The sequence below is a fragment of the Silurus meridionalis genome, chromosome 12 (assembly GCF_014805685.1).
Source record: "Silurus meridionalis isolate SWU-2019-XX chromosome 12, ASM1480568v1, whole genome shotgun sequence".
NCBI classification, from domain to species: domain Eukaryota; kingdom Metazoa; phylum Chordata; class Actinopteri; order Siluriformes; family Siluridae; genus Silurus; species Silurus meridionalis.
Genome location: NC_060895.1, coordinates 2575139 through 2599098, shown reverse-complemented (window position 1 = coordinate 2599098; position 23960 = coordinate 2575139). Strand labels below are relative to the sequence as shown.

Genomic DNA, 23960 nt, shown 5'->3' with positions numbered 1-23960 from the left:
TTAGGATTACCCATAGTTCCATTTAACAAATTTAGTCCGGCAAAGTTTTTATGAATTGCAAGGATAACCCAGACACCAGGACCTCACTTGCAGACAATACCCCCAGGCCTGGCTCCAGGAGTTTCCTTTCATGGTGAGCTTCTGACAACTCAACAGTTCTAGTCTAGTCTTTCCTTATACCAACTAACTCGATTTTACTGTCAGGTTCTGTTTCACATCCATCTGATGCTGAACACATTTTGTATGATACAGTGAGGGAGTTCATATAGTCACTTTCCCAGTAATGGAATGATTCCCAGTCTGTGATGCTCAACTAATTTTGGAGCATCCTAGATTTCTCAAATGACCACAATTTGGCTGGAGTCCTGGCTTGTTTGACTTTTCATCTGTCTATATTTGGATTCCATCTGTGTCAGTGCATAGTCAGATTTATTAAGGGTAGTACACAAGAAGGAAATGAAAAAGCATAAAATGTTTATCTAAGACATTTGTTAGCAGGTTGTTTGAATTTCAGTAGGTTAGTATGTAAAAATCGGCTTTGTTTATTTAATATCGGTGGTTAGATTTCTTCAGCTAATTACATGGATTAACTTGCAGAGGCATGTTTGGTAGAAATGACATGAAAATTTGAGTAGGTCAGTTGTCTATTGCTTTAGTGATATCAGTGTACCAGTTGTTGGTTTGGTGCTACCCTCTGACTCTGTCCAGTGCTCTTATTCTCACAAAACAAAAGAGGTTAAGGTAATAGTATTAGTGCATATTCCTATAAACAGAATTAGAATTATCGTGACAGTATCGCCAGTTTCGCACATACCAATTTGATACAGTTTGATTTTGGGACCCTAAAAGCATCTTAGCAAGAGTGTATAATGTGCTCTATATATTTTCAACAATACTAAGGTCTGAAGTTCTTGCTTTGTGCCCCTTCTTTGGCTTGTCTTTAGTTCTCCCGAAAGCAAGAAGGACTTCCTGAAGACTGTGCACTCCATTTTAAGAGACAAACAGAGACGGCAGCTGCTGAAGACAGAGAGTCTCCCCCCCAGCCAGCAGTACGTGCCATTTGGAGGGAAGCGTCTATGCGCTCTGAAAGGAGCTAGGCCCACTATGAACCGAGCAGGTACACAGACACTCCTATGCTAACCTCTAGATCTTTTTGTAGATTTTCTTGCAAAAATTACCTCCTAACACACTTTCTTTTGGTATGCAGCTTCTGCTCCAACGCGTACTTTGGGTCGGCGCAAGTTAGTGCGAAACCGCTTCACCATAGACACGGACATCGTGTTTGACACTGACGCCGATTCACCAGACTCGCAGACCTCCCTGCAGCCAGGCGACACAGACCGCTGGGTGGAGGAGCAGTTTGATTTGCAGCGCTATGAGGAACAAGAGCAAGCAAAAGAGACTAATGTACTGAGCGATGCCGATGGGGATGGCGACGATGAAGACATAAGCCAGGAGCTCGAAGGACCAGTGTCGACCATGTCCCTGGAGGACGATGAAGAGGAAACTAAGACTGAAAGCAAAGACTGCAAAACTCAGCATGCTTTGAAGCTGTCCCATCTGGGGAAGCAGTGTGCCATGTCCGTGGCCAGCGTAGACGAGCAGTCGGTTGTTGCCGATGAGGATGTGTGGGTGCGACGGGAGATGAGCAGCACTGACATCGATACACAGAATGAGTCACAGAGCTGAAGACTAGCCAGACAACATTTGAGAATTACATGACAATAGAGTTTAGCTGTAACACCATACAGTCATAGAGAGCTTGCACAGGGGTTGTTAAGTGGCATTCAAACACAAAAAAAGATCCTGATATGTTACTATAAAGGAGTTACAATACTTTATACATTGGGTAAGTGCAAGTCCCTATTAAGCGGCACAGACTTGTTCTGCAATTGCACACTTATGTTATTCTTTCTAGGATAAAGTCAATGAGCGGCAGATGGAAACCAGGGCCACAGTGATGCTCTCCAGCACTACAAATATAGATGATATATCTAATTCCAAACTTTTAACTAGCACTTTGGAGATCATGTTACCAAGATATTTCAGGCATCTTCTTTAAAAAAAGGTTTTAAACAGTAGGTGAAATTATTTACCTTGAATATATCCCAGCTGGAACACAAATATCTAGCCAACATTTGGAAAATCTACAGTCTTAATCACTGAGGATAGTGTGTGACATTGGTCAGCTAATACCATGTTTTTGCAACTTTCCAATGGAGGTATGAATGCATGGCACCAACATCGGGTCTATGTCAACCTTGCTTCCAAGGTTCCTTTGTTGGGTTCCACGACCCTAAAAGATCATTAGTTAATGCGTAATGGCAATTTTGAATCAGATACTGGATTGAGATCTTCAGTTCATACAGCAGATCTCTACATTGATACATTTGTTAACTAAAGGTTAACGACTGAATGGAGAACCAGAGATCCAGACAGAGTATTCCTATTTGCTTGCTTTCTTGCGAAGGATGAGGAGCAAAATCACCAGTGTGACGGTGTCCTCAAGTTGTTCAGGCAATCAAATGCCAATGCAGGTTGCCTTGTGGACCAGATGAAACTAGCTTACAAGAGTAAGCTTGGTTCTACAACTGACTCGGTTTCCTTTGCGTCTAACCTCAAAAGCTATCAAAAGATCAAATAAAGGATTGTTATATTCAGCATCTTAAAACTCCTTCAGAAGATGAGGAGGGAAAGTGGTTGAGCTTGACAAATTGGAGATAAGCTGAGGTCACAGTCACAAGATCATGACTTTGCTTATAAACAAATAGAAAAATACTCTACCTGCGTTTGCTGCTTTGGTAGTCCTTTCAGTTTTCCACCTTAGACAACCTTCCGTTCTACTTCCTTGCATCACAGAGTGCCAAGTCTATGTTCAGGAACTTATCTCAAAATCGTAATCTTTTTAATGTTGAAGTTCTACAAGATTAGCAAAGATCAATTGATGTCAGCACATTAAATCCACTTTTTTATCTTGTTGTCAAGAAGGGGAAATTAGACAAGTGAGATGTCATGTGGAAGATTAAAAGGAAAATGTTAAGGAAACATAAAAACTGGACTAGTTGAGAAAAAACGAAAGGCAGTACAACCAAGTTCTTTTGTGTTTTGACACTATAGGGGGGCGAATAGAGTACACTAGAGGAAGGTGGTGTTGTGATGTCTTCCTAATTAGCCTAAGAGACTTCTCACCAGACTCAGAAAGAACCATTTATGAGTTGAGAGATATAGTTATTATGAACCTCAAGAATGTTGTACCAGAATATCTAGGTCCTCAGAAATATGGTGGCATTTAGAATTTTCATTGTTGAGAAAAGTATATCCTAAAGGATATTCTGATGTACATGACCTCCGAGGCAGTTTTTCCATAGGATTTCAGATAAACAAAATACTGACTCAGCTTAATGTTAAGTGATGTACAGAAATGCTACAATTACACAATCATATTTCACAGAATGCTGTGATAACACACTCACACACAATATTTATTTAATTATTCATTTTGCACAATAGCTACACAAGTCAGACTGCCAAACCATGCCCACGTCCCAGTTGCTCTTCTTTATATATTAAATTATTTTATTATTTTTTGCCATTTCATCTGAAGCACCTGTTGTTGTTTTTTTATTATTATTTATCGGGTCAATCTAAAGTATACTCATTATTAGCCTTCAAAATATTCTTTTAATTCCAAGAACATGTACAGACCTGTTTTAATAAGGGCAGTGTGTTTTTTAATTTGCATTTTTCATGTACATGTTCAGGTTTGAAACATATTGTAAAAATTTACATTTACATTACATAAGTACACATAAACATTGTATGGTAAAGGAAAGGTAAAATTGTGTTTCATGGACAACCACAGGAGTAATAATATTGAATACTGAACATTATGTATTCATCTACAGACCCTTTTTTGACAATTCTTCAATCAGTACTGACATTTTTGATTTTGACATTTTAACCTAGGATAGGGAATACATTCCCATGGCAAGTGGCTTGGATATGGCAGACACTCTCAACCAGAGAATTATCTCTTTATACAACTGAGCAGTTGAGGGTTAAAGGCCTTTCTCAGGGCCCCAGCAGGGGCATCCTGGTGGAGCTGGTATTCTAAACGCAAATTCTTCCTATCAAGAGGAAGGTGATATCTTAGTGGTACCCCCTCCTCGAGGGGAGGTGGTAGCTCCTTTCTGAGGGGAGGTGGTAGCTCACTGATTAAGGCATTGGACTTTGGATTAGAAGGTTATCAATTCCAACCCCCAGCACCACCAAGCTACCACTGCTGGGCAAGGCTTTTAACAATGTTTTTAACCTTCAACTGATCAGATGTAAGTCTCTCTGGATCAGGGCATCTGCCAATGCCATAAGTGTAAATGTAAGTCCAATGTCTTAACCACTGACCTACCACTTCCTGTATCTGGTGAAATGAACTCACCAATGCTATTATCATGCACAGAACATAGCAGTGTTTCTAAAACAATCAACCTACCTAGCAAGGTTTCAGATGTCTTCAGGCAGACCAACTGTTCAACAAGGCAGGGTTTGAAGGTGAACATTTGAAGGTGGTGCTGTTATGCAAACTCAGCAACTTTCTAAATAGAAGTCCACCATCTTATAGAGCTACCACTTCCTTCAGTTGCTAGATAATTGTTGGTAAGCTAACCCAAACCCTACCTGATTATATTCGCAAAAAAATAATTAATCTGAAGGTTAACATTTAATTCGCACCGTTTTAAATAATAAACTGTTATCACATTATAGTAACTGCTAATAAAAAAAGTCTCTCCTTCTTGCACCTTTAGACGTTCAAGAAAGACTGTTTATTAACCACAATGTATCATGTTTTTTTATTATTATTATTATTATTCCATTATTATTTATCATTGTTGTTTTGTTTGAATCCTGAATTATGTTTCATTTAACATGATCAATCCTGTTTTACTTGAATTTTTCATTTGTGGGTTAAAGCAATAGTGTTTAAGTAATAACAGTTGTTTTGTAAAAATAATTTTGTTGTTTCTTATTTATTCGATTGCACACGCATTCAAAAGTGTTTTGGCGAAGCGTTACGCAAATCCGATCCTGTGTAACTTCAGGATCATAAAACTAAGATGGACAACATGTAAGATTGTGATTTTTTGAACATCTCATTTAACATTTAGTCCACATTTTGCTGTTATAATAACCTCCACACTTCTGGGAAGATGTTCCATCAGATTTTGGAGTGTGCTGGTGGAGATTCAGCCACAAGGTTGTTAGTAAATTCAGGTAGTTATGTAGGGTGATGGAAGAACCATTTATGGGAAAGTCAGCTGTCCTGCTTTTGTCCATATTGTGTATCTATAAAACTCAAAATTGCTCCAAAATATGGAAACTCTGAGATTCTGAAAATCCTCTTACCCTATGTTATGTTAGATCGTAGCCCACAGCAGGGGGAATTCTTTCACATCACGTCTTTTTTATTATCAGTGGCTGCAAAACCAGGCTGAAAATCTCACAGCCAGCTCGAAAAGCTCACTTCTAAAAGCCAAAGTCTTTCCCTAAGCAGATATTCTTAATCCTCTCCTACACTTCATTTGAAAACGCGAAAACTTGGATGCATCGCTGAAAAAATCTCCTTCTTGAACCATATCATATTATCATAACCTGGCTCTGATAACAAGCTAGCATGCTAAATATTGAACGTGCTAACAAGTTAGCATATATAAATGGAATATAAATAATAATAAAACCCTGAAGACAATCAAATGATAGATGTTTTTTTTTTTAATATTTATATATATATTTGAACAATTTAAGCGAGTGAATGCAATGCTTTCTGGGTAATATGGGCTCCTGAGGTATACAAGAACATTGACTCAATCGTGCATCCGGTGCTTATGTTAGATTGCTGAAGGGACACCAAGAGCTCAAGGATTAATGTTGAAGATCAATCACACCCCTGATTATTTCTTTTAGAATGAATCCACACAACAGACGGGTTTATTGTGTTTATTTATTTCTTTTTTTCCATGTCGGGAAATTCCGAATGTGCTAATTGCAATCAAAGATCCGATCAAATAGGATGAATATTTTCAGTGGACGTGTCGTGGAATGTTATTCTTCTGAAATGATGCCCATTGTGCTACAGAGGTCCTTTTTATTTTGTAATTAGAGCAGTGTACTGATATTATATCGAATAAATTTGTTTCGTAAATATCCTCAAATGTTGTATCTTTTAGTTTTAATTAAATTATCTATCTATCTATCTATCTATCTATCTATCTATCTATCTATCTATCTATCTATCTAAGGCATTTGGCAGATGCCCTTATCCTGACCAACTAACAAACCAGCAATTGGGGGTTAGGGGCCTTGCTCAAGGGCCCAAATTGGTGATGCTGGGATGGAATCCTTGCTAAATATATATGCATCACAATTATTAGCACCCCTACAAATTCATACATTTGAAGTCCCAGTCCCTATTCTCAGTAAAATTAAAAATATTTTCCCACAGGAAATTGCTCAACCATGACTTCGTGTTTTACTGGGGTACACATATGAGGTAACACACGGGCCAACTTCCCCATTCATCACATTGGGTAAGACCGAAGTCCATTTCTTTTTAGTTTACCCCACCCTAACGTCCTACAAGAGAAACATTTTCTTTTCACAAGGCACGTTTTTTTATCGTTCCTCCCTGGCGTGAGCCAAAACTCCGTAAATAACCCAATTACAATGTTGTGTTGTGGACAATGAAGGAGGCTGATGCGAATCTGGGCTTTTATTGAGCAATGGAAATGTAAGCAAAAAGGTTTCATAAAGGTACTTTGTTTTTCGTTAACAATTCTGGCTAGTTTCTGTAATAATTTTAGGCAAAAACGCAGTTACTTGATGAAAGCGGCATCGGAAAGCATGTTACAGAGGAAGTAGCTCAGCCATGTTAATTATTGCGCAGGCATCTTTGATTAACTTGATTTCCATTGACACAGCGAGTACATTGATTTGCAACACAGCGATAGACAGGAATGGAAGCTTCTATTTCCTTTATATTATTTTCCCATCGATTATCACCTTCATCCCAAAGATCTTTAAAAACAAAAGCTTTTGGACCCCCGCGATTTTTGAACATCTTAAGTGCTGGTATGATGCTGTAGCGTCCATTAGGTGTTGAGCAGGTTTTTACACAGGGGGAGTTCAAAGTGAAGAAAATCGTGCAACCAGCAGGATTTGAATTTAGGAGGGTTTGCATGAGTGGGTCGAATTTGCTCAATCTTTCAGACATGGACTTAATCAGCAACAGATACTCAGTGTGATAATTGTTTGTTGTAGCCCCAATTTTTTTTGGTTTTGCACCAATCAGCTGGTCACCTTTGTAAATTCGATCACGTCCATTCATTTCATTTTTGACTTGCTGTGCATTATCATTTGGAAGGAAGTTCTTGAGATCAGCATTTTCATTACAGAATTGAACTGGGACATTGATGCCCAAGGCATACTGATTGTTACCTCCATAGCTGAAACATAGAAAAAAAAAGCATGTAGAGACAATAAAAAAGATACTTGAGTTTCATATGTGTCACCAAAAACAAAAATCCTCAATTATCATCAAAGCATCTTACGCGTTATGAAGCTGGTTGATGATTTTATTGAGATTGTCAATCCCCGAAGCTGGATGGAGCAGAAATAGCAGGAGGAATCCAAACGCTCCACGACGCACCTGAACAAAGCAATTATTCCCGTCAACCATCAGACCTAAGCATGAACGAGATCCATGTAGCCAAAAGTACGTCTAGATACAGCAAAGTCTGTCTTTAAACTATTTTATATATCAACATTAAGAAAAAATTGCCGATTATTGATTGGGAGAAGTGGTAGCAATACGACAACGATGAAATGCCCATGGGTAAAACTCATGTTTTAGTATAGTACTGGCAAAAATTTGGGACACCTGGCTTTTCTAGTGGTGTGGTTGCCACAATGTTGGATGTTTCACTCAACCTAGGAGACCCAAACCTGTTCTAAAACAATCACTAAAAGCCAGCTCCATGAATTAACGTGGGTTGGCTAAACTGGCCTGCCTGTGGTCTGGACCTTTCAACATGTAGAAACATTTGGTGCATCATAAAACACAACAAAGAACACCCAGAAATGTTGCGCAGCTAGAATCCTGTATCAGACACAATATTTGGGACCAGAATTTTGTTTGTATTTTGTACTGTAAATAGTGTTAATTTGTGATTTTCAAATAATTGCATTCTGTTTTTATTTAAGTTTTTACAGTTTTTTTTTGGAATTGCGGTTGTAAAAAAAAAAAAAAAGGTATTTTCAGGTATTTCAGTAATAAACAGACAGTAGAAATTTCAGTGTAGCATGAGAATGTCCAAGAAAAAAAAATCCCTCAAGAGAACATGGAACTTAATTACTCTGGATTAAAACCCGCAACTGAATTTAACAAACTGTTACACATACAATTTTAACTCACCATCTCGACTCTACCGTAGATGCAAAAACAAGGATGACACACTTGAGCCTTAACAGGAACTAGTTCTCTATGAACATGTACGAGTGACTTTAAACTGATCGTGACTCCGCCTCTTTTTTCAAAGAAAGCACTTTTTTTCTTCCTCTCAGCAAAAATATTACATTTGCAACAAGAAAAAAGTACAGAAGTACATTTAGAGCGAAACTGAAATTCAATGGTGTGAATCCACACCAAAAAATTGCCTTAATATTGAAAAACTGTGGAAAAAATATAAAGTATTATATAGAAATTTTGTGCAATTAGAGTGTTACATTTTCTCATCAGAAATACATCTGATCCGGATTTCTGGGTTTGCTAGACCACATAGCTAAAACATAAAACAGCATCCTCATAACCGAGAAGGTTTTTAAACACGTGTGAAAAGATATCAGTCGGTATTTTGTTCAAAATAATATGAGACCGTTGTTCATCATTAAAGGATACCTGGATACTACACAAAGTGGGGCTTTATGGAGCTGAGGTTCATCGGGTTTCTTCCTTTCCTGCTTCTTTCATTTTTTCCAATGCCACGGGAAGAACATTCCATGCCCATGATGACCAAATCTTTGTTGGTAGTGCAGGGGATCGGGGCGTTTTCAAGATAAGTTTTCCCTCACCATGCCATCCCTGTGGTATCTTGGATGAGTAAATTGGGATGGTCCCAGCCACCCTACTCGCCGGATTTGGCTCCTGCAGACTTCTCCCTTTTCTCGAAGATGAAGATGCAGCTCAAAGGTCGGCGTTTTGACACCGTTGCGGAGATCCGGCAAGAACTGCAGAAGGTGCTTGACACGCTTTGAAAAGAAAACTTCCGGGACACATTCCAGAAGTGCTAGGAATGCTGGGAGCACTGTATTAAAGGTTTTAGTGTCTAATTTAGTCTGTAAACATACACTATATATACAAAAGTATTGGGACACCTGGTCATCAGTAGGGTATCCGATTTTTCGAGCATTGCATTCCACATTTAGTCCCAATTTGCTCCACTTTTCTGGGATGTTCCTCTAGATTTTGGAGTGTGCTTATGGATATTTGTGTTTATCAGCCACAAGGGTGTTATGAAAGGCAGGTACTGATGATGGTGAGGAGACCTGGGGTGCAGTCAGCGTTCCAATTGATCCCAAAGGTGTTCAGCAGGGATTAGATCAGAGGTCTATAGCAGGAGATCTTTCTCTCCATGGCATTTAGATCAGATCTTCAAGGAGCTCACTTTGTGCACAGGGGCATCGCCATGCTGGAACAGGTTTTGGGTTTCCAAGTTCAAGTGAATGCAAAATGTTATTATATCACCATCTAAAGACGTCCTGTACAATTGAGTGCTCTGACTTTGTGGTAACATTATGGAAAAGAACCACATATAGCAGGAAAGGTCACGTGACCCAATACTTTTGGTAATATAGTGTAGATAAATAAAATACTTTATCTTAAACAGAGCTGGTCTCTGAGTTTTTTTATACCACCTTGTAGCGAGTTTGGGAATTTTACAATGAGGTCAGGGAATGCATAAAGTCAAAGTTATGTTCATGATGCTCATATTTAAGGAGTCCCACGGTGACAATGTCAGACAAGGTCAACCTGGGTTTGGGTGGACCTCTAAAAAGTCATGAGTTGGGTGATGGGCTTATGTGGGAACCTTGGTGTGAGGAAGCATCATGGAGAAGGAAAGCAGGTCACTTGATTTGCCAATGTGTAGTAATTCTCAGCTTGAACTTATTCTGGAATGACTCAAAAGCTCTGAACTAGTGACAGATCTTTTTGGGTTGCATTTCTGTTAGTTTGGGGCAAAAGCTGAGGAAGAACCATGAAACCAGAGAGAAGGAAAACTGCTGGGGTAGCATTAAAGTGTTTTGTTTCTTCGAACTGCAGAGGTGTTGGTGCAGTTGCTGGGCTGAGAAAAGAAGAAGTATGAGAGATCTCTGTAAAAAAAAAAATGTAAGTGATGTAAGTGAGCCAAGAAATTTCCCTTCTCAATTTGACCCCCCGTTTGAGCTCCAGAGACCATATGTTGAGATGGGAGAAAGTTACAGAACTTCAACCATAACCAAGGTTTTATCAAGAGTGCACTGAATACTTACAATTACAATCCAGAAATAGATTCTACATGAAAATCTTTTTGACTGGAAAGGTCTTATTGAAACTTAATTCCCCTAAAGGGAAAACTGAAGTAAACATTTCGTCCTCATAGTTGATGTGTTGGCAGTGCGTAAGGAATTGTGACGTCTAGACCAGTGGTCAACAACCCCCTGGCCGTGGACCAACACAGAAAGATACATAACTTACTTTATTTTCGTTTTATTTATTATCTGATTCTGAACGATGTTTTATTTTGGAAAATTACCGGATTCTCTCCTCCACATCTGTCTATGACTCACTTTTAATCAGAGGTGGGAAGTAACGGAGTACAAATACTTCGTTACTGTACTTAAGTAGATTTTTTCGGTATCAGTACTTTACTCCACTATTTATTTTTCAGACAACTTTTTACTTTTACTCATTAAATGTTTACACAAATATCTGTACTTTTTACTTCTTACATTTTCAAAACAGACTCGTTAGTTTAGTTTTAATCCATTGATTTGGTGAAATATAATTTTTTTATTTTCACTGCGTGCCGATTTCAGCCGAACAACCGATTTCCTGTTACTGTGCGCGTTCAATTCACTGGTGTATAAAGTACGGACTCTCACTCACTACAGAAGGCAGTAAGAAGTTTAAACAACGGAATCCGCCATGATTCTCACAATTTACCCTCTGGGTGGCGTTTTTGGGGTTTTTCCCTCATAATGGCGACACAAACTTAAATTACTGTCTTTATTGATCGTACAGATAAAAACAATACATCATTTAAATCTGTAAAATGTCTATAATTTTAAATATATATATATATATATATATATATATATATATATATATATATATATATATATATATATATATATATATATATATATATATATACAGGAGTGCAGAATTATTAGGCAAGTTGTATTTTGAGGATTAATTTTATTTGAGGATTTAATTTGAACAACAACCATGTTCTCAATGAACACAAAAAACTCATTAATATCAAAGCTGAATATTTTTGGAAGTAGTTTTAGTTTTAGCTATTTTAGGGGATATCTGTGTGTGCAGGTGACTATTACTGTGCATAATTATTAGGCAACTTAACAAAAAACAAATTCATACCCATTTCAATTATTTATTTTACCAGTGAAACCAATATAACATCTCAACATTCACAAATATACATGTCTGACATTCAAAACCAAACAAAAACAAATCAGTGACCAATATAGCCACCTTTCTTTGCAAGGACACTCAAAAGCCTGCCATCCATGGATTCTGTCAGTGTTTTGATCTGTTCACCATCAACATTGCGTGCAGCAGCAACCACAGCCTCCCAGACACTGTTCAGAGAGGTGTACTGTTTTCCTCCTTGTAAATCGCACATTTGATGATGGACCACAGGTTCTCAATGGGGTTCAGATCAGGTGAACAAGGAGGCCATATCATTAGATTTTCTTCTTTTATACCCTTTCTTGCCAGCCACGCTGTGGAGTACTTGGACGTGTGTGATGGAGCATTGTCCTACATGAAAATCATGTTTTTCTTGAAGGATGCAGACTTCTTCCTGTACCACTGCTTGAAGAAGGTGTCTTCCAGAAACTGGCAGTAGGACTGGGAGTTCAGCTTGACTCCATCCTCAACCCGAAAAGGCCCCACAAGCTCATCTTTGATGATACCAGCCCAAACCAGTACTCCACCTCCACCTTGCTGGCGTCTGAGTCGGACTGGAGCTCTCTGCCCTTTACCAATCCAGCCACGGGCCCATCCATCTGGCCCATCAAGACTCACTCTCATTTCATCAGTCCATAAAACCTTAGAAAAATCAGTCTTGAGATATTTCTTGGCCCAGTCTTGACGTTTCAGCTTGTGTGTCTTGTTCAGTGGTGGTCGACTTTCTGCCTTTCTTACCTTGGCCATGTCTCTGAGTATTGCACACCTTGTGCTTTTGGGCACTCAGTGATGTTGCAGCTCTGAAATATGGCCAAACTGGTGGCAAGTGGCATCTTGGCAGCTGCACGCTTGACTTTTCTCAGTTCACGGGCAGTTATTTTGCGCCTTGGTTTTTCCACACGCTTCTTGCGACCCTGTCGACTATTTTGAATGAAACGCTTGATTGTTCGATGATCACGCTTCAGAAGCTTGGCTATTTTAAGACTGCTGCATCCCTCTGCAATATATCTCACTATTTTTGACTTTTCTGAGCCTGTCAAGTCCTTCTTTTGACCCATTTTGCCAAAGGAAAGGAAGTTGCCTAATAATTATGCACACCTGATATAGGGTGTTGATGTCATTAGACCACACCCCTTCTCATTACAGAGATGCACATCACCTAATATGCTTAATTGGTAGTAGGCTTTCCAGCCTATACAGCTTGGAGTAAGACAACATGCATAACGAGGATGATGTGGTCAAAATACTCATTTGCCTAATAATTCTGCACTCCCTGTATATATATAAAAGCTTCCTGACTTGACTTGAAGAAGTGCATTTTCTCCGGTATCACCTCATTAACTGTCCGTGTGGAAACAACATAGCAAAGGCTCTAAATGATGTCCACACGTCTCTGCACTGATATAGCCTTTATATTTAATCACTGTACATATGCTTACATACATATCACATGCTATAAATATGATACATGTTTAACACCTCCAAGCTGCCAGTTGTGGGCACCTGAGCAAGCCCTTAACTCACTACTGCTCATTTAGTAAATGCTCGGGATAAACACTTCCAACAGGAAGTGGCTATATCTCGCTATCTTTGTCTCTCTATTTTCTCTATCTAATTGTCTCTGTGTCTCTTTTAGTAAATGTCTCTGTCTCACTGTATATGTCTCTCTCTTGCTGTCTCTCTATTTGTTTCTCACTCTTTCTAAAGCTGTGTCTGTGTCTCTTTGTCTTTGTCTCTGTCTTTCCTGCTTATTTACATGTCTAACAAAGTTTTGAGTTTTGAAGTAATGCCATTAGTGATCTATGATGAAAGACTTCCCTGGTTCGATTCTTACCTCTAGTTTCATATTGAACATTATAAAAAGTTTTTAAAAACAGAACAATGAAAGATCATTAAAATTGGTTGCTGGCAAATCATGGTATATCAGTGGTTCAGGTGTTGGAGATGTGGTTCTTGTACCTGAGTCACTTCTCATAGACTTCGAGTTACTGAGAGAATGTACAGGAAGGAGAAGTTTTGACCCTCTACCATCATGATCTAAGAGAAAACACAGGTCTCCTAACTCTAGAAAAGCCAAGAGTCCAATAAGCAAAGGCTTGTTTGCCTCTTCTGTGTTGGTGTAATGGTCAGTGAACTGGTCTCTGCTATCTTACTCACCTGGTTTGATTCCTACCCTTAGCTTTCCTTTAAATTGTTTAAAAAGTTTTTAAAAAGAACCCAAAAAGGTCCTAAAAATCAGGCTCTTACAGGAGCTCCTGTGGCTCAATTGGAAGAGCTTACCTCTGGGTTGCGAGGTTGCTGGTTCAAACCCCGGCCAGGGCTCAAAGTTTAGAGTGTGGAAGGTTTCGGTGGCAGTAGTAAGGAAGGTGTCAGAAATGGCTGCATGGAAGGTTGGATGTGGTTTCGGAGGGCGTATCCTGAAGCGGGGGGCAATATCCGGGCATCTCGAAGAAATTCAGACCAGACAGAAACACAGAAAGCAGGATTCAAACCCTGAACCCCACCAACAGCGAAATACCAGACTTAACCCACTGAACCATCTGGAAAGACCAGCTGTGACGATTGTTTAGAGCAGGTCTATCTTTTCTTTCAAACCATCAACACAAGAATATAATGCTAAAGACAGACATAGGAAGCGAACCCATAACATGACTAGTAGGGACAAAGCAGGATTCGAACCCTGATTCACACCATTAGCCAGGCACCAGCATTAACCCACTGAACCATCAGGAAGGACAAGCTGGGAAGCTTGTTTAGAGCAGGTCTATCTTTCTTTTTAACCCATCAAAACAAGAATATGAAGATGTAGGAATCAGGAATTTAACCTACCTTATGACTAGCAGACAGAAAGCCAGGTTTGAACCCTGACCACCAACATTAGCAAAACACCAGCCTTAACCCACTAAGCCATCAGAAAAAACAGGATGGGAAGCTTAATTAGAGCAGGTCTATCATTCTTTTCAAACCATCAACACAAGAATTTAACGGTAAAGAAAGATGTAGAAAGCAAATACAGATGTAAGTAGCACAAGTTGAACCCACATTGTAAATAACAGGAAGAAAGCAGGATTCAAACCATGATCCCCACCACCAGCAAGACACCAACCTTAACCCATTGAACCATTGGTGAGGACAGGAGAGGAAGCTTGTTTAGAGCAGGTCTATCTTTCTTTTCAACCCATTAAAACCAAAAAATATATCACTAAGGAAAGATGTAGGAAGTGAATCCTGATCGTGACTGGCAGACAGAAAGCAGGATTCGAACCCTGAACCCCACCAAAAGCAAGAAACTTGATTTAACCCACTGAACCATCACGGAAGACAGGAGAGAAGGTTGTTTAGAGCAGGTCTATCTACCTTTAAACCATCAACACAAGAATATAAAGCTAAAGAAAGATTTAGGAAGCAGGAACATAACCTACATCGCAACTAGCAGGCAGAAAGCAGGATTCAAACCCTGATCTTCACCATCAGCGAGGCACCAGCCTTAACCCACTGAACCATGGAAGAGATCAGATGGGGAACCATGTTTAGATGAGGCACAAGCCGTAAATCACTGACTGACCACTGCTGAAAACCATGTGTGCTTTTTGGAGGGTTCATAATTTGTTTCATGCCAGCGCAGTAAGAAAGAAGGCATGTAGGACTGGCTTTGAAACCTTATCACCAGCGTGGACTATATTAAGGACCATGTTCAGGCACAAGCCTTTTTTTTGGTGGAGTTATCTTTCATTAAAGACCAGGAAATCAAGAAATTAATCCAACACAGAAAGGACAGAATTGAAATGTTTCCCGAGGGGACAAGGTCCAGAAGTTTTATTTACCAACACAGCAACCAGCTCGACCAGGAATCAAACTCCCAAACTCATCCTTGTGGGGATACTGACATTAACCCACTAGTCTTCCACATCCATCTTTCACATTCATTCATCCATCCATCTATCTATCTATCTAAAAAAATCCAGACAATATTAAAGGTTGGGGACGACTGGTCTAGACGACTGGGTCAGAGCATTCTTGTTGTTCCTGGTCTGCAGTGGTCAGTATCTATTAAAAGTGCTCTAAGGAAGGTAGATTAGTAATCCGGCGACAGGGTCGTCTGCGGCCGAGGGAGCGAAGGCTGGTCCTTGTGGTCCGATCAAACAGACTATTGCGCAAATTGCTGAACAAGTTCATGCTGTTGATGCTTGATGGGTCACAACTGTTTTGGCAGAAAAAGGGGACCAACACGATATTAGGGATGTGGTCATAATGTCTTGTCTGTGTGTGTGTGTGTGTGTGTGTGTGTGTGTGTGTGTGTGTGTGTGTGTGTATGTATGTATGTATATATACAGTGAGGAAAATAAGTATTTGAACACCCTGCTATTTTGCAAGTTCTCCCACTTAGAAATCATGGAGGGGTCTGAAATTGTCATCGTAGGTGCATGTCCACTGTGAGAGACATAATCTAAAAAAAAAAATCCAGAAATCACAATGTATGATTTTTAACTATTTATTTGTATGATACAGCTGCAAATAAGTATTTGAACACCTGAGAAAGTCAATGTTAATATTTGGTACAGTAGCCTTTGTTTGCAATTACAGAGGTCAAACATTTCCTGTAGTTTTTCACCAGGTTTGCACACACTGCAGGAGGGATTTTGGCCTACTTCTCCACACAGATCTTCTCTAGATCAGTCAGGTTTCTGGTCTGTTGCTGAGAAACACGGAGTTTGAGCTCCCTCCAAAGATTCTCTATTGGGTTTAGGTCTGGAGACTGGCTAGGCCACACCAGAACCTTGATATGCTTCTTACAGAGCCACTCCTTGGTTATCCTGGCTGTGTGCTTCGGGTCATTGTCATGTTGGAAGACCCAGCCTCGACCCATCTTCAATGCTCTAACTGAGGGAAGGAGGTTGTTCCCCAAAATCTCGCAATACATGGCCCCGGTCATCCTCTCCTTAATACAGTGCAGTCTCCCTGTCCCATGTGCAGAAAAACACCCCAAAGCATGATGCTACCACCCCCATGCTTCACAGTAGGGATGGTGTTCTTGGGATGGTACTCATCATTCTTCTTCCTCCAAACACGTATAGTGGATTTATGACCCAAAAGTTCTATTTTGGTCTCATCTGATCACATGACTTTCTCCCATGACTCCTCTGGATCATCCAAATGGTCATTGGCAAACTTAAGACGTGCCTGGACATGTGCTGGTTTAAGCAGGGGAACCTTCCGTGCCATGCATGATTTCAAACCATGACGTCTTAGTGTATTACCAACAGTAACCTTGGAAACGGTGGTCCCAGCTCTTTTCAGGTCATTGACCAGCTCCAGCCATGTAGTTCTGGGCTGATTTCTCACCTTCCTTAGGATCATTGAGACCCCACGAGGTGAGATCTTGCATGGAGCCCCAGTCCCTGGGAGATTGACAGTCATGTTTAGCTTCTTCCATTTTCTAATGATTGCTCCAACAGTGGACCTTTTTTCACCAAGCTGCTTGGCAATTTCCCCGTAGCCCGTTCCAGCCTTGAGGTGTACAATTTTGTCTCTAATGTCTTTGGACAGCTCTTTGGTCTTGGCCATGTTAGTAGTTGGATTCTTACTGATTGTATGTGGTGGACAGGTGTCTTTATGCAGCTGACGACCTCAAACAGGTGCATCTAATTTAGGATAATAAATGTAGTGGAGGTGGACATTTTAAAGGCAGACTAAAAGGTCTTTGAGGGTCAGAATTATAGCTGATAGACAGGTGTGCAGTGTGTTGAAGATATAAAACGAAAAATAAACCCCCCAAAAAAGGAGGCTTGAGTGTAGGACTTGATGTCTTTGTGGTCAAAGCCTTGCCTCTGGGTTCAGAGGTTGCTGGTTCGGAACCAGAATTTCCTCACACTGATGTGAGTGTGTAAGAGCAGAGCTGGCAAGTTGTATGTCAAAGCATGATTTTGATGAGAAGAAGACTGGGGTAAATGGCGCTTCAAAATCCCAGAAAAAGATGATTGTTTTGCATATATAAAGAAAAATATCTGCCAAAATCTAACCTCCTGCTTTCATCTTCACAGAGCCCTCTAAACCCCTGCTCTCATCTCCTCCAAATGCCCGGTCACGTCCTCCGAGACCTTCTATACAACTGTTCTATCAGGTGATGTACCAGCTCAGGACAGAAAGTCAGCATGAGGGTGGGGTCGAAAAGGGTGAGGGCAAATTGGTGTGGGTGTGGGTGCGGGTGTGGGTGAGGTCTTGACTGAGTGACAGAGCCTCACCCCACAGTTCAGTTTGATAAATGAGATCCTACAAGTCCTGCTTTCTCTATTATGATGACGATCAGTATGTGATAGTTAGACGCCGTTCTCATGCCTACCACTAGATGGCACTCGAATTCACTATAAATAAATGTACCTTTCACACAACCTATCCTAGAGCTCTGGCTGGGGTTCAAACCAGCAACTTCTCAATCCAGAGGTAAAGCTCAAACAACTGAGCCATGGGATCGCATGTTAGCAACCTGTTTTAATGGACATTTAACTAACATTTTGTTCACATCTAAACTATAACAAAGAAATGAAAATCAGAGATGAGGCTTAAACCAAGAACATCACACACCAGAGACCATGATGTTAACCAGTACACCACCTAAGAAAAGGGACTGGGACCGTGACTGCTAATTAGACTTTGCTTTTAAGAAATGATCATGAAGGTAAAAAGTAATCTGTTGAGGTTTGGACCTGAAAAGGCTTCTGCTGAGATGTCCTCACATGCTGCATTCATTGCAGCCAGCAGGGTCATCCGAGTATGTGGCTGGCAATCATAAACCTTCCACCTCCATGCTGAATAGAACTCCTCAATTGGGTTAAAGAATGGGGAATAGAATGGGAGAAATTGCATAAGCATCCTGTTATGGGTCAGAAACCATTGCCTGATGGTGTTTGAGTGATAGAAACTCACATTATCCCAAAGTATCACATACTTTGGTAAATCATCTCGAAATGGACCCCTCTCGTCATCAGGGATGAGAGCCCTATAGAGGGTCTCTAAGAAGGTGAGGAGATGCTGTGTGTTGTATGGGCCTATAAGGGGAATATGAGATAGCACACCATGCTCTGACATAGCAGCACACATAGTAATATTTCCTCCCCGCTGGCCTGGCAAATCAACAGTAGCTCTGTTTCCGATGACGTTTCGACCACGTCTTCTGCTTTTGCTCAGATTGAAGCCAGCCTCATCCACATATATAAAAGTTGTAAGGTGGTTCACTTGACTCCAATTCCATTATACGCTACAACCCAGAAGATAAACAATTAGTTATGCACATTCATTTAATTTCACAAGATACAGTTATATCAAATGTACACATATTGCATGTTTTTTTCCTACAGATATAGCAAATGTACATAGGTCACGCATGCTGTATTATATATAAGTCACTATAGGAAAGTTTTGACAACTGGTTTAACCATTTTACACTTAATGACTTATGCAATGAACTGATGCCTAAATGTTTTGGGGGTTAAGATTTTAGGTGAAACCAGTATAATACATTTTGAACAACATGACATAAGCAACTGATAATGTATAAAAACGCAGACACTTGTACACAATCGATTGAATGATGTACCAAAGCATTCGCAATTTGATCAAAGCAACGAGAAATGTTCGTATGAAGAGCACAAATGACTAAATGATGTGGAGTTTGAACAAGTAGTTTTGAGAATTTCATTTCTGATCTGAGAATTGCTCCAAAGCGACTGAGAAAAACTGTAATACACAAGACAACCAACTTTCTCGACTGAGCCGTATGAAACGATGTGTGGGTGCTTTTTGAAAGACCTTTACACTTTGCTAATTTAAATTATAATGGAGAACTTGAAGGTCAGATTTAAACCAGGTAGCTCCTGCAGCAGAGACTGTGAGGGTAACCACTACACCAGCTCAAGACAGAAAGTCAGCATGAGGGTGGGGTGGGAAAGGGTGCAGGTGGGGGTGCGGGTGAGGTTGAGGTTGCGGGTGAGGTTGAGGTTGCGGGTCCTGCTTTCTCTATTATGCTGAACACCAATCAATGTGAGACAGACAGACAGACAGACAGACAGACAGACAGATAGACAGACAAATAGATAGATAGATAGATAGATAGATAGATAGATAGATAGATAGATAGATAGATAGATAGATAGATAGATAGATTCAGTTCCCATGGCTGCCAGTAGATGCCACTCGAATTTACAATTAAAAATGTACTATTGTTAGTATATGTACATTTTGTGTATATATATTTGACATGATCTTAAATTTGTGGAGACTAATCCACAGATTTGAAACAAAAATATTACTAAGAACACAATAAATAAAAATATATACATGTATATAAAACCCAAAATCCCACAATGGCAAAGAATATCTTACCACCTGGATGTAACTAAGCAAATTAGGTCAGTTAAAAATGAGATGTTCCTCTGTTTCTAACACATTATCAGAAACTGGAAAGGTAGCGGTGAATTATTATCTTTGAGGATAACATATTGAATGATCAGAAATCGCAAGCGTTTGGTGAAATCAAATTGAATTGATTGAAAAAGTTCAACATTAAATCCAAGCGAGAATAACATTCTGTCATTTTTTTGTCAATTCATCTTTTCCATTTAAAGCATTTCAAGAGAAGAAGTTGCCGTTACAATTGCATTGCTATGAGTATCTAAAATAGCTTTCCAAATATACTGAAATGAAATAAAGTTCAGAATGAGATAATGATAGGAGGAGGAAGAGTTTATTTATGCTGCAGACGAAGCATTGTGTGAGTAACGAGCAAACAGAAGTTTATCTGAAGCCAGGTGAAGACTCATGATAGATATTAGGAGATGGATATCTTAGAATGATTGATAATAAAATCAATTCTTTTTGCACCTAATGTTAATTACATTATTCTCTACACAGCGAACGCAATTTGTTCGGTCGCAGCGGAAAACTGGAATGTGTTTGTTTATTTCGCTTAGATTCACTTCCCACTCGGGTTTATCCTCATCATGCTTCCAAACCTGGCTAAAAACAAAAGCTTTCGGACCCTTGTGCTGATCGAACATCTCTAGAGCTGGGATGATGCTATAGCGTCCACCAGGTTTTGAGCAGGTCTTCACACAAGGGGAATTCTTTGTAAAGAAAATGCCACAGCCAGTTTTACTTTTACTCAGGAGGTTTTGCATAAGTGGGTCCAAGTGAGCTAGCGTCTTGGAATTCGAGTTTATCAGCAACAGGTACTCAGAGTGTAAGTTGAATTGGGAACCAGGGATTTGTTTTGGTTTGGCTACAATCAGCTCAGCTCCGTTGTAAATTCGATCTGGAAGATTCAGCTCATTTTTTACTTTCTCTACATCGTTATCCTGAGAGAGGAAGTTCTGGTCGAGATCGGCAACGTCATCACAATATTTAGCTGGGACATTAATGCCCATAGCATTCTGACCGTCAATTTTATAGCTTAAAAAAAAAAAAAAACCAGAGGGAAACAATGTTTGTCATGTCAATAATGGTTCATTGAACATTTGTCAAATCATTACTGCATTAAAACACATAAGAAACTGTCCAGATTTACTGATACTTACGTGGTCAGAAGAGATTTCATTATTGTCTGGAGATTGTGAACTCCTAAAGCAGGAGGGAGCAAAAAAAGACGAATCCCAATGCCCCAGAATGCACCTAAACAAAAACGCAACCCAAACATTCACAGATATTCCTTGACATATTGAGATCATAGAAGACGTCTAGACGAATTTTTTTTCATTTTGATATTTTTGTCATCTTTATGAAAATCACGTGTTTGTTCAAATAAGTATGCGATTCGAATTTGCGAATCTATATATCTAAAAATACAATTCCACTAAGTTATACCATTGATATAATTGGGGGGGTTTTCTTTCATTTGAGGGTTTTTGTTTTTCCGTACACAAAGATTATTATTATTTTTTTAAATGCTTATTTGTTAATAACAAACACGCTATAATAAAACACAAAATATGAAGTAAGTCTACAGTACATTTGCATACATTCGCACTTACATATCTTGCCATTTTCTCTCGTGCTGAGAACTTGCAGAAGAAACAAGAGCGACGTTGCGAGTCTTTCTTAAAAGAAACTTCCGTCTCAGAGTATCTGAGCGGTTATTGCGCAATTTTCTGTAGAGGTACAGTAGGAGGGGAATGCGATGGCAACACAATAAGAGTCTAAGTTCTTAATCTTTTTAGCTCTTGACACTTAAAATATTCTTAGAATTGAATGGTGATGGTAAATGTGATGGTTATTTTCTGCAGAGCTTCACCAATGCCATCCGAAATCCATTTAGTTGAGTTAAAGTAGATCTAAAATGCAGTAAAAGTAAAAGTGTCCCTTTAAACTTTACTTGAGTAAAAGTATTAGCCTTCAAATGTACTTAAGTATCAAAGCACTATGATTTATTACGGCTAAAATGTTCCTATTATCGCTTTTATCACAAGACTCTTTACTTAATGAACTCGGTTTATGTGAAAAGACTCTACGAGATTCAAATGTTTAAACTCCCAAATTCAAATACTTCAGTAAAGTACAATACACCAAAAAAACTACTTAAGTACAGTAATGAATTACTCCCTTACTGCCCACCACTGATTAAAGCTTTATCATGCGACAAAGCCATATATAAACATGATCCAGAAGTGGAAAACTGTTTTGTGGTCAGACCAATCAAAATTTGAAATTCTTTTGCCAACCATGGGAACCGCATCTTCCAGACTAAAGAGGAGAGGGATCTTCCGGCTTGTTATCAGCGCTCAGTTTGAAAGCCTGCATCTGTGATGCTATGGGGTGCATTAGTGCCTATGAAAGGGGCAGCTTGCACATCTGGAAAGGCTCCTCAATGCTGAAAGATATATCCAGATATTAGAAGAGCACATGCAGATAAAACCATCAGATAAAACAAAAATCTCAAGGACCTAATGGTACATGCTAAACTGGGGGGGATCGAATGAAACAACACTCATACCAAATTAGAAGAGGGAAGAAGGACAGTCTACTGTACCATCACTTCAGACTCAAAAAGCAGAGATAAAACCTGAATGAAAATTAATCAAATGTTAGACACTTGGGATGCAGTTTAAAAAAAATATTTTCTTTTAATACAACCTTGGATGTGTATGGTATGTGTATGTATAGTGACTCTTGTAAAATGTCTCATTTTTCTCTTTCCTTATGTTTCTGAATAATACAAAGAAAAACACACAGCACATTCACTTAAACTGTTTGTATTTATCCATCGTGAAAAAACGCTGGTCAGAAAATTGTAAAAGGAGCCAAAAAAACAAACTGCAGCAAAAGTCTCAATAGTTAAAGAACATGATAATTATATTTACATGGCTTTATTATTAATGTCATTCACTTCGTGTGACCAAACAGTAAAAGCTCTGGGACTTGCAAAAATATATATATCCTTCTGTGTTTTACAAAACACTTCTGTGTTTTTGCTTCCTTTTTCTATAACTTTTAAGAAAAGAAAACAAGGGTAAACAAGGACTACAGTATGCCGAGTCATCAACATGCAGTGTTTCTCAATTTGGCTTACTGTTAACAGCATGAAAAGGGTTTCTTACCGCAAACTTGGCTTGGAATTTGGCAACAAGTTCTCCACATCACAATAGAGGTTTTTATCAGGAACACTGCATGTTTATAACTTGAAATCTTTGGCCATGGATTTGGGTTAATCCAGGCCCAACACTGGTGTGCCATGGTTATTGCATGCATAATACATAGCCTAAGGGTAACTTGTTTATGAGGGCCCCCTTTTCTATACCTTCCACCCCCATGTGGAGACAAATTGCTCATTTGGGTTAAGGTAAGGAAGTGTGTGGGTAGGTGCAGTAAACTTTAAATGGGACTGAAGCCACATTCGAGAAAGGTACAACCCAGTGGCGGGCCGTGTATTTGGTACCTGGGCCTTCAGTGGGGACGTTAATCCACCTCTTAATGCCACCACTATCACGTTGCAATTATAGCAACCATCAATACAATACAAAAACGCAAAATAACAAGACCTGGCATTATAGAGAGAGTGGCATTTCACATATGGAGGGTGAATACCATTTTTACTAAAGCAAGAAACCCAGTTAAGACTCCAAACCTCTACACTACAACCACACCTGTGCCACCTACATCATCTGGAGCAGTTCAGAATCAATATTTATTTAATAACATGACAAAAACATAAATCATAATCACCAGAGATGCA

The 23960-nt window shown here is 39.4% G+C and overlaps 3 protein-coding genes across 5 annotated transcripts in view; 1 reads left to right on the top strand and 2 right to left on the bottom strand.

The window, feature by feature from the left end:
- Positions 1–6206, top strand: part of tiam1b (TIAM Rac1 associated GEF 1b) — a 34473-nt gene extending 28267 nt beyond the window's left edge. For all 3 annotated transcript variants that reach the window (XM_046862304.1, XM_046862306.1, XM_046862305.1), the window contains 2 exons: positions 945–1117; positions 1208–6206. In XM_046862304.1, coding sequence (XP_046718260.1) covers positions 945–1117; positions 1208–1689 — 655 coding nt within the window. In that variant the 3' untranslated portion in view covers positions 1690–6206. The remainder of the gene's footprint in view (positions 1–944; positions 1118–1207) is intronic.
- Positions 6207–6748: 542 nt separating this feature from the next.
- LOC124394179 lies at positions 6749–8557 on the bottom strand. The gene is made up of 3 exons (XM_046862308.1): positions 8465–8557; positions 7602–7699; positions 6749–7496 (listed from the first exon to the last, which is right to left on the bottom strand). Exons 1-3 carry the CDS (start codon positions 8465–8467, stop codon positions 6923–6925), a joined length of 675 nt encoding a protein of 224 aa, XP_046718264.1. The 5' UTR covers positions 8468–8557; the 3' UTR covers positions 6749–6922.
- An 11747-nt stretch (positions 8558–20304) lies between these two features.
- Positions 20305–21400, bottom strand: LOC124395116. Its single transcript, XM_046863724.1, has 2 exons — positions 21310–21400; positions 20305–21184 (listed from the first exon to the last, which is right to left on the bottom strand). Exons 1-2 carry the CDS (start codon positions 21327–21329, stop codon positions 20602–20604), a joined length of 603 nt encoding a protein of 200 aa, XP_046719680.1. The 5' UTR covers positions 21330–21400; the 3' UTR covers positions 20305–20601.
- Positions 21401–23960: the final 2560 nt, after the last annotated feature.